General features: G+C 42.7%; 1 protein-coding gene across 1 annotated transcript in view; it reads left to right on the forward strand.

Moving 5' to 3' along the window:
- Positions 1-9,322: 9,322 nt before the first annotated feature.
- Positions 9,323-20,686, forward strand: part of SPATS1 (spermatogenesis associated serine rich 1) — a 14,119-nt gene continuing 2,755 nt past the window's right edge. The window contains exons 1-6 of the mRNA XM_025208588.1: positions 9,323-9,422; positions 12,335-12,488; positions 12,585-12,742; positions 13,628-13,789; positions 17,199-17,319; positions 18,355-18,417. Of these exons, the coding sequence (XP_025064373.1) occupies positions 9,323-9,422; positions 12,335-12,488; positions 12,585-12,742; positions 13,628-13,789; positions 17,199-17,319; positions 18,355-18,417 (758 nt within the window). The remainder of the gene's footprint in view (positions 9,423-12,334; positions 12,489-12,584; positions 12,743-13,627; positions 13,790-17,198; positions 17,320-18,354; positions 18,418-20,686) is intronic.

The following is a 20,686-nucleotide window of genomic DNA, read 5'->3' on the forward strand; positions in this document are numbered from 1 at the left end:
CATGCTGCGGTCATGGAAAACTACAGAACAAAGAGGACAAAAAATAACCATGTTACTGCTTCAGTCTCCAGTGACAATCCAAGGTCACATCTGGGCTTTTTCCTGAAACAACCTAGCACCCGACCTAAAATTTTTCATTTTACTTTCCAGGTTTGATCTTATGAGCTTCCATTGACTTTGACCGACAAACGGGACTTGCAGGGTTAGGGGCTGTTATACAATGAGACCAAAGTGATTAAATACATGGCAAAATCAACATAGGCGCAGAAATCCATGCTGGGGCACTTATCTGCCTTTTACCTGATGTTATTGGGTTGTAGCGGTGCAGAAGCCACGATGGTCCAGGGAATATGCCTACTGCTTGATGCCCTTACCTCCTCGGTTCCCCAGTCTTGCTATGAAAGCCAACAACGTAAAACAGGCAAGCGAGCTTTGGATCTGAGCCTGCGTACAGTGGAGTTTTATCAAAGAGGTAATCAACTTTTTCATACAATAGAGCTGGGCTCCTCTGTTTGACACACCACATATCTACTTAATAAATGGTCCCACTCTCTCCAGTTAACAGCAGGGGATGTAGTAAGTAGCCATGCTGTTAAGATTGTTATTTTGACAAAATACAGACCATTTGCTAGTGTATAGCCATATAAAAGCCTATTATCATGAATGAAAAATCCTATATTGGTCAGAATTAATCTTTTACACAGGCTTGTTCATTGTACATTTACTAATTTGAAAAATTCATTCATTCACATGGAATACCAAAGTCAAGCAATGCTTACAAAGCAATGCATTTAGCAAGTACGTTTAGGGGCAGGTAACAGATGCATGATTTTTTAAGTGCATGTCAGGCTGGGTTTTTCATAGTTTCGTGCTGCTGGAAAGCTGGCTATTCCTAGTCTACCTCTTATTTTCCCAGCTGTTTTAAATTAAAAAAAAAAAAAGCTCTTTTAAAGGCCAATTGTTTCTTCTCATTCACCAATGTAAATCAGAAGTAACTCCATTAGTGTCACTGGTATAAAATTGGAGGAAATGAGAGAAGAATTAGGTTGAATAAAATCTAATTTACTGTTTGTATTGCATTTTTCCAAGTTGTGATCTGGATTTAAATATTTACCGAAGTGGACAAATGGGAAACTAACACAATATACCATCTGCTTGGGACAGGAAAATGAACTTTCCCTTTTGTGATCTCAGCCTTGCTACAGAGCAAATGAAAAAGCACAATGTGGCTGTGTCTGCGTGAGATGCTGACTATGCAGTAGCTTGTTACTACTGCGCAACAGTGTCGTGTGGCACAAAGCATGACACGGCGCTAGTGCGCAGTAATAATGAGGTACTGCTCAGTAGTAACGAGCTACTGCTCAGTCAGCATCACCAAAAAGCTGTTTGGGGATGCTACTGTGCAGTAGCTCTGCTTGTGTATGCAATTACTAAATGACTGCTCAGTAACAACTGTGCAGTCAGCGTCTTGTGTAGATACAGCCTATATTTCCTAAATAGCTTCAAATCAACAAAACAGACTAAATAACATCCATTTTGTAATTTGAGGCCTGTTATAAACCCTGGCATAAAGTTCAAGTGAAATCCTGCAAGTACAGGGTTAATGTGTGTTTATACAGACAACAGAAGTTATCATTTAAGTTTTGTTCCATCAATATTTGCAATAGCCCACACATACAATAGAGCTCTTCTTAGAGATGTCATAATGTACTGTTTTTAAAAAGAAATGGGGTGAAAGTTTTCCTTTCATCCTGCCCGTGGGAAATATGTGTGTACACTTCAGCAAATTACTGCCTGGAGGCAAAAAAAAAAAAAAGCTCTTTGTAATACTTTGTTTCTAAAACAGGTACATTGTCATCTCTGCAGCAAGGTTTGACATAACTATATCCTCTGGAGGAAGCTGTCTGACTTTGAACTTGATTTCTCAGCAGCATTGCTGCAATGGGCCATGATCTCAGCTGCCTTTCCTCTTCACGACCTACAGCTGCTGTCCACATTTTATGCGGTGTCCGGAAATAAATGTTCCTCCAGAAATGACGGTTGCATTTTTAGGATGAGTTGTGTATTTCTCAAGCCAGACAGCTCCTGGAAAATGATTACCCATTAGCTTAATGAAGAACGCTTTGTTTCCTTGCGCTCGTGAAAACATTATGAGCTGTAGGTATGAAATAGCACTAAGTTGAAAACACATGCCAGAGTTTCAGCCTCAAGCTTGGGGGTAATTTTCTTTTTTTTTTTAAGTATGCCATTTGTGGTGCTGATTTGTTCTTGCCAGTGATGCAGAGTGCATAGCAGAATCACTGCAACGAAGTGAAGATTCCCAACCGATCTTTCAGAGCAAGCCTGGTACCCATATTCATTGATGTAGCCTTCACAGTAACACAGGCTAAGCCGTCTCCAAAAATGTGAATTTCTTTTGCTTCTTTGTCTATTCCTGCCAAATTGCTACTTAGTGGGCATCTCTATACAAAACACTGACTGCGAAGAAGCCTAATAACACCGTGCAGTAGCATGTAAATCAAAAACCATGCTAATAAGTTACTGTGCAGTAGTATTAGGCTACTACTCAGTAAGCATCACAAAAAAACATGCACTGGCACTACTGTGCAGTAACTGTACTTGCTGTGCATTTAGTTTGTACTTCATTAAGCAAGTACTAAACTAAATATGCAGTAACTACTAGACATTAATGAACACCCAGCAATGAACAAATGAGAGACTTAGGATTCGGGGACAGCTGGTGGGGGGAGGCGCGGGTTGTGCAGAACTGAGCACAGTGGGTCCTGGTCCACAAATGATATTTGTAGGCTCCACAGTCATACAAATACATAATAGCAAGAGCCTATCCTAACACAGGCAAAAATCGTGCTTTTTCGTTACCAGAGTGTTTATAAATACCAAACGTTGAAAAAGCATCAGGTGCCAAATAGAATGACAAAGGCTAAGTACAGACAGTCAAAAAGCCCGAGGCTGAATCAATTCAATAGTCACATAGTCTAAACTGCATAGATTGAAATCAATAAGCAAGTGAGCAGATATTCACTTTTGATTCCAGAAATGCAGACACATGCCTGCAGTAGCCCAGGCCAGAATCTGGAGCCGACAGCTTGGGCCAAGGCTAGCCTGCCCACCCTGCGAGGGGATGAAGTTGTGGGGGAGTTGCAAAGCATCCTGGGATGCTGGGGGACTGTAAATTAACTTGAATCTGGAGGGGACTTGGGACAGAAGTTCAATAATCCAATTTAACCTAAATCAGTTGAGTCTTTCATCCAGGTTTATCTTAAACTGGGTTTGTCCATTTTGAAAGCAGTTTATGTGTGTTGCACTTCTGTTTTGTTAGATTTTAACCAGTTTCTGATCACTTATACTATTTTGTATGTAATTTCTGTCCCTAGCCAAGAAGGTTTAAAACACAGCATCTTTCTCAGCAAGTCACCTCTCCTTTCTCTGCCATTATCTCATGGTGATTGGAGAAACGCTTTAAATTTTGCCATGTCTCAACTGGAGTTGCAGAAATTCTGGTGGGTTGGTGAACGGACCAGTCAAGGAACTGACCTGAAAGGTTTTCACTGGACTCATGTGTCAACTGCGGTGTCACACTGCATAAGTTGCTGTGGTTCATCAAAATTGACTTTTCACTAGTAATATTTATGGGGTAATTCGAATTGTTTCCTGGTCCAGCACTTCATAATGCAGGATGTATTTTATAGTGAAGGAGAATGATACATCTGTTCGTTTCTTTTAAAACTACATCAGCTCAGCCAGTCTGGATTCATAGGTTTTTAGAGTCATAATGGGCAATTAGATCCTTCAAATTGATCTCTTGGGTAGACTAGGCATTTAAATTATATGCAGTTGCCTACATATTAAGCCCATTAACTTGTCCTTGACCAAATGGTAAGTCATGCTTGACTACAGCGTTATTTTGCAAAAAGCCTTGCTGTGAAGATATCAAAGGCTGGAGAATCCACCCTTCCCTTGGTATATTTTTTTTAAATGTATGTCTAATTTCTCATTTGAATTTGTTTGGCATCAGCTTCAAGTCACTGGTTTTTGTAATAGCTTTCTCTGCTAGGTTGAAAGACCCCTTTAGTACCTGGTACCCGGTATCTTGTACTTGGCATTTTCCCCTTGCAAATGTACTTGCACAGTATAATCAAGTCACCTCTCCGTCTTCTTTTTCATAAACAAAACAGATTAAATTCTAAAAGGCTGCCACAGAAAGGCATTTTCTGCAGTCCTTGAGCATTTTTTTCCATCTCTTATCTGCATTCACTTCAGCTTCTCAACTTCAGCTTTTCAAAAGCTGACACCAGAACTACAGGCTGCATCCCAGTACTAGGCTCGCCAAAACCTGGTAGTGTAACGAAGGGCGGGCAAGCCCTGGACACCCACTTCGAAGGGGAACAAGAATGGCAGGCGGCAACCCCGCCCCCACCCCCCCCCGCTCCCCCGGCCACCCCCCCTGCCATCACTACTGCAGATGCCCTGGCCTTGCTGCCACTGCTGTGCCAGCTGTGGTAGTTATGTCTCTACTGAAGTCACATACAGTTTTAAACCCTGCTCCAGTTTCTTCAGCCTGCGGTACCTGACTGTCATTCAGACACTTTATAGCGCTTTACAACAAAAATGAATGAAATATCACATGACCTGTACAAAATACATAGCACTGTTAGCCTCATTGTACACCTGGGTAAACCAAACCACAGCTATTTAGATGACTTGTCCTGATCAGAGAGGAATCAACAGACTCTATAACGTGGCCTAGATATCCCGGCTCTTAGTCTCCTGTGCTAAACCCTAGGGACTATGGTTGCCCATCGAGCCTTTCCTGTCTCTGTTTAACACTGTAGTCATGCTGCTTTTTCCTTTGGTTCAGAGATGATCCATTTTATGGCTTTTCAATGTCGACCAAACACTATGCATTGCGCTTGGGTGACAAAGCATTTCCCTCCTTTCATAGAACTGGTGAAAGTTGGTTCAGGACTACGTGAGGAATACTGCCTACATCCTTGGGAAACATTGAGGCTCTGGGCTAAGCCCTGCAGTCCGTGTTTCAGCTATAGTGTTGCAGTACCATTGAGGAACCACAAGTCTGTCCCCCTTGAAAGATCCATATATTCATTATTGCCTGATAACACACAAGAAAGGAAGGAGGAACAAAATAGATGGCATAGTATGTTCCCGGGTGGGATTTCTTCCCCAAAGGTCAGATATTTGAAGGCATTCAAGGACAGATTTTTAAGTGGGCTCGTATTATCTGGGGTCAGATTTTCAAACTCACAGAGGCCCCCTCCCGATGCATTTTCTATATTTGAACATTATCTTAACATATTGCTACAATGACATCTCTGCACAGGAAGTGCCAATTGGGTATGAAACGCTGCAAAATCAGAACAAAGGCATATTACAGTCACTGAGCACTGGTGTAAATCATGTCAAACATATGACCTGTGGGCCAGATCTGGCCTGGAGAAGTGGGTCATCTGGCCCATGGGGCTTTTTGCAGGTTGGATTACCCATCTCTGAGGGCTGGATTTGGCTCACATGGCTCCTCACCGTGGTTGCTGCAGCCTCTGCCATGGTGGCATAAATCCTTGCTGTTACAGCAGGGTTCTTGAACCCCGGGAGTTGACACCACATGCCCCCGTCCTCTTCGTTCCCTGACCTGCCTCGGGAATGAGCTGCCCCTCTTGGGTAAAAGTGGCAGTGGCATTAACTTCCTGGGTTCTGGAGCAAGACTGAATCAATGGCTTCAGCAGCCAAGGGGATTACTAGGGCTGCTGCTGCTTGCTGGTCATTTGGCCCATGGGAAGCCCTGTAGCCTGCATCTGGCTTGTGACAAGCTCCGTGGTCTGGATCCCACCCATGAGTTTGAACTCCTCCAGTGTAAACGAGTACACAAAGTGCAGGGATTCAGAGTATGTCTACACTGTGTATTGGGTGCTCTTGGAGAAAGAGGCCCTGCTACTATTTACACATGCTATACCCGGATGCTACACACCAGCTGCTCTCAAGCATGCAGAGGCAGTGGTTTCAGGAGTAGACACAGAAGAATACCCCTGGGTTGGCTTCACTACTGGATTTCTGGTTTGGTGCACGCAAATGAGAGAGGGTAGGTGGGGCATATCTCAACTTGCTTTTACTGGAGAGCACAGGGGACAGGGTATAGAGCTGCGTGCAGAGAACCAGCTTTATTGACTTGAGCTGAGTTTCTCTTGAGTTATACTAGTGTAAAGGTGGGTAGATCCTGGCCCATTATTTATAGCACAGAACGGCTCAAGCCACGATCTCCTCAATTCCTTCCAAATCTGAATTCCCTCAAAAATGACGAGTTGCTTGGATCTAGAGTTTTGCTAAGAAGGGCCCATCGACTGCAGTGTTTAGTGGATCCTCATTGTGACTCTGTATTTTTGGACCTTTCTGCTGCTGCTCATTTTGAAGTAAAATAAAAATCACATGTTCTCCTGGAAGACCGAGCCAATATAACTGGTAAAAAAAATTGATGCATTCCAATAACTGGAATGCAATGGAGTTTATTTAAAATGGAGGTCAGTTAAGGGGCATATTTATTAAAGGAACATTTCTGGTGTGTATAAGATGGTTAAACACAGTGCCAAAATAGGTCAAAATGATTGTGTTTAATAAATAAAATGATACAAACTGATTTGCCTCTCAGACGATGCCAGTTGAGTCAGTGATAACACCATGGGGGAAAAAGGAAATTCAGGCCAAGGTTTACTTATTAGACCAACGACAATAAAAAGCCCCAACTTTCTAAATAGAGAACAGGGTAACAACCCCTCACCTCCTCTGTAGCATGATTCATTGTAAAAGCATAATACACCATATGGGATCTTTAAACACCTATCTTTTGTCGTTTAAACTTTGGCTAACACTTGGGTGCAACACTGGTTTATACTGCATATGCTGGTATATCACACAATGCATGGTGCTCAGTGAATGGGTTTTGCCTAATTTGAACTGTGTCCGAATGCTTCAGGTCCGGAAGTTCAACTCAACCCAAACAGGAGAAACTTTGAACACAGGCAAGTAGGGGATGATGGGAAAAAGAAATCCAAGAAAAAATCCAAGACAGCAAAAAAGGCTATTAAAATACATAGATATTTTATATGCTATTCATAGAGCTGGCATGGTTCTCTGAGTAGATATGATACTGTATCTTTTATTAGACCAACTGAGTAGTGTTGGTCTAATACACAGAACACACATTTGTCCCAGTCTTGGCTTTAATTCAAAATAGTTACAATTTTTAACTGGTCTATAATGCTTCGTATCCTTCAAAACTCTTCGCAGATATACATTCTGGCTCAGACAACCTGCTAGAAGTGAGATAATTTCTAAACTCAGGTGTAAGTTTTACCAGTTTATCCAAGCCTGTATCTCATGCGAGCTGTGATGTACAAACATGCTTGTAAGCTACCTTCCTTTACTACTCAGACTTGGTGCCTTGATTTTAAGAAGTCCCCAGTAGCCTAGGCTGTAACAACAGTGCCATCTATAGTGAATAAGGAAGCACTGCTATTTCTGGATTTATTCCAGGGCTTCCTCTTTTCCCAGCCTGGCTGATGGACTCAGAGGGACTGGGACCAGTTGGTAGAAGATCAGGAGAGACTGGTCTTTTGCGAGGAAGATGGGAAAAGAGACTGCCCGGGGATCCAGGCAATCCCAACATACTTTCCGAGGGCCCAGGCTGGGATCTCCAGCACAGGTAGTTTAAGATAAACTAAAACAAGTCTGTCCTTATGCACTCTAAAATGTAAGCAATGAAAGCGTGTTAGGAGGTGAGTACATGGCAGGCTGTATTTGTGGGAGTCAATCTCTGAACACACAGAAACAGCTCCTAACTTTGTAAAAGGGGCTCTATCTTGTCCACCAAGGCATCTCCTTCCACCTTCAGATTCCTATCTGCAGATGATTGATATATTGCAGGAATCCTTCCCATTGTACTGTCCTACATAGATTCATAGATTGTAAGGCTGGAAGGGACCTCACAAGATCATTGGGTCCAGCTCCATGTGCCAAGCAGGAAAGATAACTGGGATCAGGTGACCCCAGCAAGGTGACTGTCCAGTCTCCTCTTGAAGATTTCCAGGGTAGGAGATTGCACCACTTCTGTGGGGAGCTTATTCCACAGTCTGGACACCCTGACCATGAAGAAGTTTTTCCTAATGTTGAGCCTGAATCGATTTTCTAGGTATTTGTGGCCGTTACTCCTGGTTTTCCCCTCAGGTGCCCTGGTGAACAGTTGCTCACCGAGCCCTTGAAGTACCCCCCTAGGGTAGCGGTAAGCTGCTACCAGGTCCCCTCTTAGCTTTCTTTTCCTCAGGCTGAAGAGTCCCAGATCCCACAGCCTTCCCTCATACGGCTTGCCTTTTCAGACTCTGATCATACAGGTGCCTTTTCTTTGGACTCTCTCAAGTTATTCCATTTCCTTGTTGAAGTGCGGCGCCCAGAACTGGATGCGCTCCTCCAGCTGCACTCTCACCAGTGCTGAGCAGAGCGGAAGAATCACCTCCTTGGTTTTGCTGGAGATGCATCAATTGATGCATGCCAGAGTATTATTTGCCCTACTGGCTACAGCATCGCACTGCCAGCTCATAGTGCGATAAGCCGGCTCCCTGCCAGCTTTGCTGATAATGCCATACCCAGTAACAAGCCATTGTCTTGCCTTTCCTAGTTTGGGATGTGCATCATGTGTTCCCTGTTGTTTGTGAGCTACTCAGCACAGCTCACAAAGACACACTCATGGACCCAGAGGGACAGCCTTCCATCTTCAGCTCCCTCTGTGCAAAAATGAAGTTTATTTCCTACCTATGGGGACTTTTTGCCATCTTGTACCAGCTATACTTTTCCCAGAGCCTAATGAAGGGACTTTGATCCCGAAAGCTTGCAGAAAACGACAGTTTTCTTGCAACTTCCCAGTTGGTCTAATAAAAGGTATCATTTTGGAACCAGGAGTTCTAGTTTTTTGTATGTCCTGTTGTTTGTGATGCATTCAGCAAGTTTATAAGGACACGAGTGAAGAACATTATTGGCAAAAGAGGCCCAAACCTCTGAGCCTGCAATTTCACCACTCGTGGGAGATGCCATAATAAACTCGGGGAGGAAGCAGATTCTTGGGATCACCCCATTATTTGGGGGAGGTTGGTATCTCCCGTTTCCTTGACACCCAAGAGACAACACAATAAGCTGTTCCAGCTGGAAGTTAGCACTGAACCCCCACTCCCATCCCAGCTCCTCTTGCACATCAGTGTCAGTAGCTCCCGAGACTGCACAGGGACACGGGTGTAGCAGAGGCATGGTGGTAACTGGGAACGGAGCTAGGTTTCCAAATGCTGGCAAGGGAGGTAACATGGTGCAATCTGCAGGCAGCACGTCACAAGAAGACGGTGAGGATGGTAAGGTTCAGAGATGGGTACAACAGAGGGGGGCTTTTTCTTTCCTCTGTGGGCCATAACGAACATCACTACACCATTGTAGTCCCAGCAGTGTTATTCTGTGGGCACGTCTACATGAGACAATTACTGTGCACTGGCCTAATAACACTGTGCGGTAGCATGTCATGGCAAAAAACATGCTAATAGCCTACTGCGCAGTGTTAGTAGGCTAATGCACAGTAAGTGTCACTAAATAACCGTGTGCCAGCTCTACTGCTCAGTAACTTTAGGTCCTGTGCATTCAGTTAGTGCTTTATTAAGAAAGTGCTCAACTAAATGTGCAGTATTTAAAGTACGTTAATGAATGTGTCGATGTGCCCTGTGAGTAATTTTGAATGGTGGTAGTTTCTAAAGATTCCCCCCGGGTTGGGATCTTGGTGTACCAGACACCATACAGCGTAGGTGGGAAGACCTGACTCCCTGATGGAAACAGCTTTTAATTGATTTGAAGGAGAGGGATCTGGACCTCAGATCTCCTCTTTATCGGACCGGTATAATTTGCTGTTACGTCTCACAGGACACAAATATGATCATGGTGCCATGATGTCCTATCTCCACAGGGTGGCATTCTCTCACTTCCTCACTAGCCTGGCAAGAGGAGGTTGCAATGTCAGAAACGGGATTTTGCTCCTCTGCTTCAGCGGAATTGAGGGGCTGTCTGCATTTGGAAAGTGCCCGGGATAAACCTTTAGCAATCAGGCCTGGTTTAAGACAACAATTAAGGGATGTGATTCTAGTTACAGTTACACATCTAGTTAAACTGGATGTCAGAGGGCGAAAGTCTGTTGATACTGTTGAAAACAAATACTCGAGGCTGCAGAAACGTTTTGGAGGCAATAGGCACTTTGGTGCGTGATGGGCAAAAGCTTCCAATGTCAACATTGTAAATATTGGGAAAAATGCAGACTCTTATTTTGATTTGCTATGCATTTGCCTGATCTTTAGTGCGATGTATTCTCATTGACAAAGGCAGGGGAACATTGGGTCCCTTTTGCTCCATATCTTTATGGAGCCTGTTATAATAGCGGGGGAGAGGGAAGGTGCTGATCAGAGTGATGCATGTTGACACTACCTCGTCATATTAATTACATAAAATAAGGGTAAAGAGGCAGAACACAGTGTCAAGGGGAGGAGAATGTAAAATATCCAGCATTGGAGATATTCAGTTACCCCAGACACCTGCTTGCTACATTAGAAATAGTGTAGGGGTAGGTAAATCAATGGATTACTTTGGAGGCACTGCAAAAACTCAGGTCTGAATTCTCACGATGACAGCTCACGTCTTCATCAGGAAATGCTGTTTCATTAAGATCAAAACTTTCCATGGGGACATCCATGTTGACAAAAGCTCATTAAGAGAATATCAGAACAAAACAGCTTAAGATACCTGTTATCACCAGCTTCAGAATGGAAAAGCTGGGGTTTTCATTTAAAAACTATTTGTGCCTGACTCTTGCTTTATTCCATGGCTTGCTACAAACTATAATCACAATAAACTAACATTATTATTATTTTAGTTTATATATTTTAGTTTCTATTATTTTAGTTATATCAGTGAGTATAATAACAAGCCCTGATGCCCCGCTTCAGACTGTCTGAAATGAAGGAGACGATTCGGAAGGCTTGCACCACCATCAGAACCGCGCAAGACCTGGAACTTCAGTTTTGCTGGAAATGCTGCGATGCTGACACGTATCATCGTTTTGCCTTAGAACGAAGCATCTCATTTGGCAGTTTCCCATGAAATGAATGGCATAACTATACGTTGCAAAACGTCAAACCGGAACATTTACATAGATCCCAAATTAAATGTTTACAAAAAATGGTTCACTGCTCAATCAAAAGATAAGGGGATTTGTTTTAAGTCTCTAAATTCAGGTCTAGGCAGAGCACAGGATCTGAGGTTTGACATTGTAACTAGATAACACAGCGGGGAATTTATTGAAAAGAGCGTTTATACTAAAATATCTAACTCCTGCACAGTGCCTTTTTATTGTGAGGATGTTAGTTCTTTACAAGAGAGATGGGTAACTGAGGCACAGATAGACAAAGTGATTTGCCCAAGGTCACTCAAAAGGCCAGTGGCAGAGCAATGAATAGACTGAGCCCAGAGATCCAGCCATGTAACAACCGTGGGGCACAGTTGATCCACTGTGTGCCCCTTCCCCTCTCTGATCCTCACCTATCCCATCTGTTAGATGTGGGTAATGATAATGTAAAGCCCTACGAGATTTGTAGATGAGAAGTGGGATAAAGAATAAGATATTTAAGTTACACAAATCTTGCGTTCATCTCAGTCCCTCCCCATTTCAGTAACTGGTCTACAGAAAGGGTCAGCCCTCTTAGCACCGCAAATCGGATGTTTCTTTAGCAGAAGCAGTAGGAGACTTCATGGGTACTCACAGATGCATAGGTGTAGTTGAAACAACACCTGCCTATATGTCCTCAGGTATCGTGCTGATGCAGGTGTCGTGCTGATGACCGCCTGAGTACCTAGAATCTGGATAAAAGGAATTAAGCGTATATATTTGTAGGGCCTTAACATCATTTAGTACAAGTCAACATAATGCTACTAAAGTCAGTAGACCTACATTGTATTTCCCCATGCTGACTGAAGGGGGGAAAATCTTTTTTGGATTTTAGTTGCTGGGTGCTAGATCCAGGTAAGCTGGCGTATCTCCATTGACAACAGTGGATCTACACTGCACTTTAGACAATAATAAAACCTCTCCTCTTCTACAGAAGTATTTCCATTTGGAAGAATATCAGAGCAGGGAGCCTCAACCTTACTGCTGAGCAGGAGGTGATTTTTTTAGAAATGTTGCATCCTCTCAAAAAAAGGAGTTATGAGCAATCAGGTGTCTCTATTACAGGACCTCAAGGCATCAAATCTCTCCAGCATCCTGAACTCAGCAGCCAAACAATGAGATACCACAGACTTCATGGCCACCAGCATGCATCTCACCATATTGCAAGTCAAGACAATCTCGACAGACCTGGCATCCACTCTGAAGACTGTTGTTCTAAGTATGTGCAAAACTAACAGTTGTTCCATCATTACTGCTCCCTTTCAGGGATTACCAGGAAATAGCTGACCTGCTCTCATTTTATTTTTTATATTAGCCATGGCCTTGAGCTTGACCTGGAGTTGAAGTCCAGGCCTCCCCCATTATCCACTCCTGGCTCTTCAGACGCTCCGCTCCTCAACACTAAATCAGCAGCAACTGCTCTGCAGTGTAGTAGGTCTCCTGAGAAGATCACTTTGCTGGAATCTCCCACACGTGAGTAAATTGTAAACAGCGCCAAGACAAAATACTTTACTTGCAATGTCGAACAAACCTTGGCTCAAGACAAGTGTTTTAAGTTTAAAACACTTAGCCAAGTAAAAAAATAAAAGGAAGCTCCTAGCAATCTAACAATGACTTTACCAGTTTGAACAGAATAAATACAGACCTCTTCATCTTCCATGCCCCGGTATCCTCAAGGTTTTGTGCCAAACTCTTGATGCCTAAAGAAGGCATCTAGCAGATGACAAGGAGAGACAGGAAGGAACCAACGGTGAAAAAAAGATGAAGAGATGCAACATCCTGGCAGGGAGGATAGCTGGTCCATTATGTTTTCAAGACAGTGTCTGTCTGGGCTCTGATTTTTTTTCTTGAGACTGGGGGACAGACTTTTCTGTTTGGCATTGGTATAACCAGATGCAAAGCCAGGGAGACTACAGCACTAAGTGATTATAAGTGGCTGAAACTTAGCAGAAATAAGGGAGCATTGAAGAAAGGTTTGAGGGAGATCAGGGACACCTCTCAGAAAGTAGGGATGGTAAATGGAGGAAGCAGCATGATATTATGAGATTGTCTGCTATGCTAATTTAAACAGTGGCAGAACTGCAATTCAGGTGGGAATGAGAGCTAATACTGTTTCACATTTGGTTCATTGTTATACAGCTTAGGAGGCCAAAATATACAACCATTTTACATTTATCTATATTCCAGTACCCAGATCTGTCCACTGTCTTGAGCTATGCATTTTTTGCATAGAATCATAGTAATTGCTATATAAGGTCAATTCAGAGGTCTGTCTAATCAAGTATCTTTGATTAGACAATGGCCAGTAGAAGATGCTTTATTCATCACCACTCCTTATGTGTTTGACTTTTGTTTCAGAAAACAAGACAAAACTGGCTTTAGAATGGACTTTTTATCCACGGTTTGGTCTTCATACATATCATATTGGGAAACGATGCATCTTTAATAGCACTTTCCTCCGAAACAAAACCTCTGCATCAGAAAGGACCTTGGAAATGTGTTTGGGGAGAAAAAAACACGGTAAATTCTAGAACGTTTGCTAAGACTTTTCTAAGTAAAAGTCTTTGGCAGCCTTCATATATTGAACTTATTGATTGAGAAAAAAGTCACACGTTTATTGTGTCTTGTGCAAACGTGGTAAAGGTTTGTGTAAGTGTGGTAAAGGGAAGGGTCTAAGTTCATATATATTATTCCTGGGGTATAGATCAGTATTACTGCTGGGATTAAAATGATGGTAAAAATTAATGGTTTGTTCTGGTTACCATCTGGATCAAACTGCAGATTTAAAACAGATTCATCAGTACTCATTTCACTAGGACATGCAATACAATGTGTATATAGACTGATGTTTTAAAACCTGGATGGCTAAAATAGCTCCTAAATCCATATTTAGGCATTTAAATAAGTAGCTTGAGTTGTAGAGCAGCTAAGCATCCAGGAGTTGTGTGCACTCTTTGCCTTTGCCAGGATAGTTTTCTAAATGCGGTGTAGGCACCGAAACTAAGGTGTCCAGACTAAGATTTTCAAAAGCAAAAAATTATTTTTTGACTGCTGGAAATGTTAGATCTGCAAAAGGCAGCTGTGTAGCATTGTCGGGGTGTGTGGGTGTGTGTGGGGGGGAATCAACACTCTTTACGGTGTCTCAGAATTGGACATCCTCCATTTAAAGAACAAATTATGGTTTAACATCTTGGTCCATATCTTGCACAGGGTAATCGTAACATGTGCCTTCCCCTTCCTCCTGTTCACTTTCTGATTCTTTAAGGAAAACGCTGTCTCGTAACACAATCATATTGTACGTCCAATCCATTATCTGGATCAATTATTTGGATTGGCATCTTTGCAGTTATTTTGGCATCTTTGCATATTGTGACATAGGCCCAAACCCACGAGCCATTTCTTTTAACAGTCTCTTAACTCATCAGCAGTGCAGTCCAAGCCTCAAAGCTGAATATCAGGGCCTAGGGTTGATTCCCCCTTGCAATGTGTTCACAGCCCACCTGCGAGTATGAGGGTGTAATCACAGGAAATCTATCTCCAGCTCTTCTACATCCCACTTTATCCATTGCCCATAATTGGAGCCAAGTATTTGTGGGCAGACAAGTAGTAAGTGTGATTGCTAGAAGGGATTATTTTGAGATTCCTGTTCTAGAAAGCAGGCAGCCCACTACTTGTTTCTGCTTCTGCATTTCCTTCCCGCTGCTGAAGCAGAGTAGTGGAGAGGAGGTCACAAGGGTCAGGGGAAGTGAGAACAAGCCTCCAACTCACTCCAGGATAAAGGTGTGAACATGCTCTTGGAGCACTAAAAGCCCCTCTAAGCTTTGTAAACCAGTTTGTACAGCATAAATACATTTTTACACTGTCTATTTTGTTCAAGTCAATAGTAGCAAGAGATGGAGTAACCTATCAAATGGCTGGGGAGCTCATTGCTCTTCACTGAGAGGCAATCTTATGCAACACAGAAAGACACTGTAGCTAATGTGTTTGTTGTTGTTATCAGTCCAGATATAGTGTCTTAGATCCAAGAGAAGTAAATGCTTTAAATCATGAATTAGTGATGCTTTATAGTTTGCATAATTAAATGTGACGATGTCATTTGACACAGATAATTAGGCATATATTTTTGAGCAATAGGGTAATTAACACTATAGACGACTCGCCGTTGTGGAATCTAGATTCAGCGAGTGCAATAATGTAACATAACAGAAATGCAATTGGCAGTTTATCTTTAATTTAGTTCAAGCATTTCCAATTAACTGTTTTAAGGCACACATGAATTAGAACCAGGATGCTCAGAAGTAATGGTTAATTGATATATCAAGAGCTGGGCTGGCTAAAGAGTGCCTCAAGGGTTTGGCCTATCTGCCTAACAGATAATGCAGAGTTTATGGCTTTCCCAGAAAATATATTTTGTAGCCATATAAATAGCCATTTTTTTATAAACTCAGAAGTTCCTGAGGAACTAAAATCCTGAGCTCCTAACTTATTTTTTATGTAAGTCAAGCCTCTCTTATGCAAGTCCATGACAGTTTTGTCTGACTGTGGACACCAAGGTTGGTCCTCAAAACCAGGGAGAATCAAAGCTGTCAGAAGCCTCTGTCTTTTTTTGACTGCTACAACAAGGATGTGCTTTCCATCCACAACCCTGAGGAACTTTCCATAACCATAGTAATGCTTTGTGCATGTATAACACCATGCATCCAGGAACCAGACAGAATATTATAGCTATTGAAGTGTACCTGGGTGCCTGCAGTCTTGGCAAGCCTTAAAGGACTGCCAACTGAGGCAGAGATCTTTTGAGCCGGATCTTCAGCTAAGGAAAAGCACTAGAACTCCTTTCATCAGTTATGCCAACTTATCCCAGCTGAAGAACTGGCTCACTAGGTCTCAACATTATCAAGTCAGGGGCACAGCTTGGAACAGGATCAACTGCGCTAAGCCATTGTATGCTGGTCTAACTCCATCAAAAGGTCCTATTGAAGTCAATGGCATCACACCGGCATCACGCTGTACAGATGTAATGGTGAGTCAGACCACTATGGTACAGAATCACAAATCTACTGTTCGAGCTACTGCAGGCTCTGCCTTCCTGCATAAAAATATGGTGGGGTATTACTTATATGAAGACAACATCAACTATAATGACAAAGGGAAGATGTGAAAAAAGCCAGTGAAATGTCTGTACAAGCAGCATAACCAAGGTTGTAACACTTCCATGCTTGTTGCCTAAAACATGCAGCACCTGTCTCTTATCTAAGATTATTGGACCTTTAGAAAATAGAATAGCATGGACATGAAATACCTCTCACAGGTGGCTCGCTCTCTACATTATACCCAAGATGGCGATACAATGACAAAGCTTGTGCTGTCACTGTCCCTCTCTCAGGGTTTCAACCCAGAATCTTTCTTGTGAAAGAAATCCTGTCCTTATGTTATTGTAACAGGTCTCATGGGTGTGTCACCCCTCCGGGGTCTGGCCCCATCTCACCTCCAGTCTCTTGCTGCCATACTTTGGATGCTATGGTTTGGTTTATTGAGGAGGTGGTCCCCAAGACAGCTCCTCTGATTCCTTTGCCAGCCAGCTCTGTCCTTGCTTCTAGGTCTCTCTCACACCTGGGGGTTTCCACTTCCCTTGGGGTGCTTCCCTTTTAAGGGACCACCCCCTTTGGGCTTCCAAGCATCTGTTGGCCTTGCCCTGCACAAGCATCCTGGTCTTGCCCCTCTTTTCTTTGGCCAAGCTCTCAGCCCTGGTCCAGTGTCTGAGACCTCAGCTCCTGGACCTCATCCCTGACTTGTATGCAGCCCCTCTTGGGGCTCCAGTTTTGCTTTGCTAGCCTCACTCTCCTCAGCTTTGGTCTAGTTCCCAAATTTATCCAGCATAACTTGCGTGTTAAGGAAATAATTTCTTTTTTTGTTACAACCCGGTCAGAAATTGACTGCAGAAATGGCATCCCCATGGCAACCCCTTGTGACAACTGCTACAACTGTCCAGAACACAGTTTGAACTTTCACAGATTCGGATCAACGAGGCCAGTGGTGAATTTTGGATGGTATGTTCATAATCTGGATGCAATTTCTTATTTTTAAATACATAATCATATATTAAATTGTTATCGGTAGTATATTATTGCTGAATACAGGAACCTGAAATGGAACAATATTTGATTTCAAAACCCTGGCCACCATATACTACATGGCGATGATACATAATTAAAGAAAAAGCCCGGAAACATTTTCAGGGAGTGGAGGCAATGGACCAGTGGTGTCAAACATATAGCCCACAGGCCAGATCTGGAATCGGAGGGATCCAATTCAATTTGGAGAGATTAAAGGGTCTTCTGATTCGATTTGGATTTGGAGATTTGGTCACTGAATTGGGCCTAGCCTCCGCCAAATCAAATCAGCAACCGATGCTTCGCACAACCCTAATTACAGCCAAAGATGTGGTCACAAAAAATGTCAGAGTTAAAGAAGGATTGGACAAGACTGTCATGAAAGGGTATTAAGAGCCAGGTTATATAGGTAGTGGTGAGGAAGGACTGTTTTCTCCAGATTGAAGGCACATGTCTGCAGTGCTATGCTAAGCTTGAAACAAGGTCCAACGTTTATGGACAAAATAAGCTAGATGGCTTTAATGGAGACTTCAGCCCTGATTCAAAAAGGGATTTAAGCACCTATTATAACTTTAAGACACTGAAAAATCCCATTGAAATCAGTGGTGCTCTCTGAGTATTTAAAAGTGCACAGGTGCTTATGTGCTTTGGGTGAAAGAGAGAACCTCCAGATCCAAGATGAAATACAGAGTGAAAATTGCTTGTTGTAGAGAGTGGAAAACACACCCCAATAGACCAATAACAGTGAGGGATATGCTATCTGGAAAAGACATATGGATTTCATTATTAACATGTGAATTGAAGCGGTTGATAAAATGCTATAATAGAGTACACTTGGAATTCAGTATTTTTAATGAATATTAACACACACATTTTACTGAAAGGGAGCCAAATATTGACAGGTCTCTATAGAATGATTTAGCAGCTTTATGACTCTTCCTTCTTCTGCTTCTCTCTCTTTTTTTTCTACAGTGAAAAGTATAAAAAGAGAGTAGATACATTTATCCCTCTTCAGCATTTGCCACAGATTCCTTGGTAAGTATCTGCATTTAAGCACAGGCGACAGCTATGAATACATGGGGTTGGATTCTGACCATTGTTGCCCTTGAAAAGTCATGGAGTAATTCAGCCAGAATCAATGGATTTAAGTGGTGTAAAGTAAGGTCTTGTGTCTGGAAAAGTCCAACTGGGTTTCATAAGAATGAGCAGATAGGGTTTGTATAGATACACTGAGCCCCTGCAAACATCCTCCAACCTGGGAAGTGTAGCAGGGAATCTCTTCTTTCTACAGAACATTTTAACCCCTTGAGATTTTTTAAGGTCGTTCCTCTGGAGTAAATGCTGTGTTATATTTGTCTGCTACATTTTTCCTAAGGAGTAAATTGAGAATACTCTGGGGTAAATATATGCTGCACCTACACCCTTAGTTATGTACAAAAAGAACCATGATTCTTTGCTCCTTTCATGTACCGTATTTACAGTAGTGCTCCTTAACTGGGATTTGAAATTCATGCCTCCTCAGCTGCCAGACTGGTTATTGTCTTGTGGAGTTAGTCTGTAAACATTTTAAGGCAAGGACGGTTCCTTAGGATAGGTGTGCACGGTTCATGGCATAATAGCTCCATGCTAGGGTGCTAAAAAGAGCTAATTTTTTTACTCAAATATCTGAATGGGTGGGTTTAATATAGGGATTACAATGACAGGTGTCACCACTGTCTGGTGCTGCCTGGGCAATCTATTATTCAGGAAAAGCAATGTCACCACTATATCATAAGAATATTGTTTGTCTTTAATAATGTTGACAGAGGAAAAAAGAAAGGGACGTTGTGGGGGGGAACCCTCTCTGAGTCCAGGTAGGACTTGTGTTTCTGCCCTTCTATTAATGTGTCTCCTGACTTAAGTCTTTGGCAAAATAAATGACAAGTTACTATCTTTGGTAGTAACTAATTACTGTGCAGTATATTTAAGCCACGTAAATGCACGTGTAGACATGCCCTGTGTGTCTCCTTAGCTATACTGCTACAGGAGTAGCTCTATAGCTGCAATGTTGCTATTGTAGCTATACTGCAGCAGTATATCTGCAATCTCCATAGCATGAACTCTGCAGTCTCCACACCATGAATGCAGTGATATTGGTATGAATGGCCGTTTCTAGAAGCTGATGGGAGATAAGCAGGGGAGCTGCAGAAGGCATGTGCATGGGCATATGTGAATGCCTGCCAGTCTATACTTTAACACATTCTGGACAAAACATGAATAAAAACAATTCATTAGCAACTTTGTAGCCATGCTGAGCAGAGAAATCCAGCTCTAATAGCCCCTGGAGTCTGAATGACGGTGGAAGTCCCTTGATGTCATTAAACCACATATGCTGCTGCCTCTGCTGAATCTGGGTAAACCGGGACCTTCATTCCCTAAGTTTAACAAACTGGTGCCTTTCATAATCACTAAATTCAAATGGTATTAAAAAAATCAAATAAAATATTAAAATGTTTGGGCAAAGAGCACTACTTTTAGGACCAGATTGCAGTTAAAGCTAAGTGTTATTGTCAACTGTCTGCTCTCAGGACTTCATTCTGAATGACACTGCCAAAAGCAGCTCTGTTTTCTCCTTTTTGAGCTTTTTTTTTGTGTTGGATACATTTTAAGAACCACACAGAAGCTGCAAAGATGCTGACAGTTCTCCTTGCATGTAATGATTTGTAAACACTTTAATTCATTGGTCATAAAATACATCTTCCCACATGTGCAAATTGCCCATTGTGAATACAAACTGCTGTTTCTGTATAAACTGCATGAAAATGGTACATGCATGCCAACGAAATCATGTGCACAAGTTTTCTGGTGCATGACTCTTGTTATGGGCTAAAGTTTGAGAGCAGGCATCTATGGGTGAATCCGCACATGCAAGCATGTGTGCTTGCAGCAACTCAAATAGAAGCAGTGCAAATTTGAGCCAGGGCTTTTTGCTTCAGTGCACATGCTCAGACGTGCACTTTGGTGTGGAGCAAATTGTGCCACTTGGGGCAAAATAACCCTGCCAGGCTTCTCCCAGATCCGCAGCCAGGGGGAGCTAGAGCCCAGGGCCAGCACCTGTCCTAGCTCCAGCAGTATAAAAAGCTGCCCTGGCAAGTAGCTCAGGGCTACTAGCTCTCAGGAGCTTCTGGGGCCCAGCCAATTGGTACCTGGGGACACTACCTGCTGTACCAGATGGACTGCCGACGCAGCCCTGAGAGTTCCCTGCACCCTCTACCCACTGCAGCAAGCTGGCAGTGGGGGCTGCTGCCTGGCTGTGACCTGCTGC

Source organism: Alligator sinensis, unplaced genomic scaffold (genome assembly GCF_000455745.1).
Source record: "Alligator sinensis unplaced genomic scaffold, ASM45574v1 scaffold300_1, whole genome shotgun sequence".
Taxonomy (NCBI): Eukaryota; Metazoa; Chordata; order Crocodylia; family Alligatoridae; genus Alligator; species Alligator sinensis.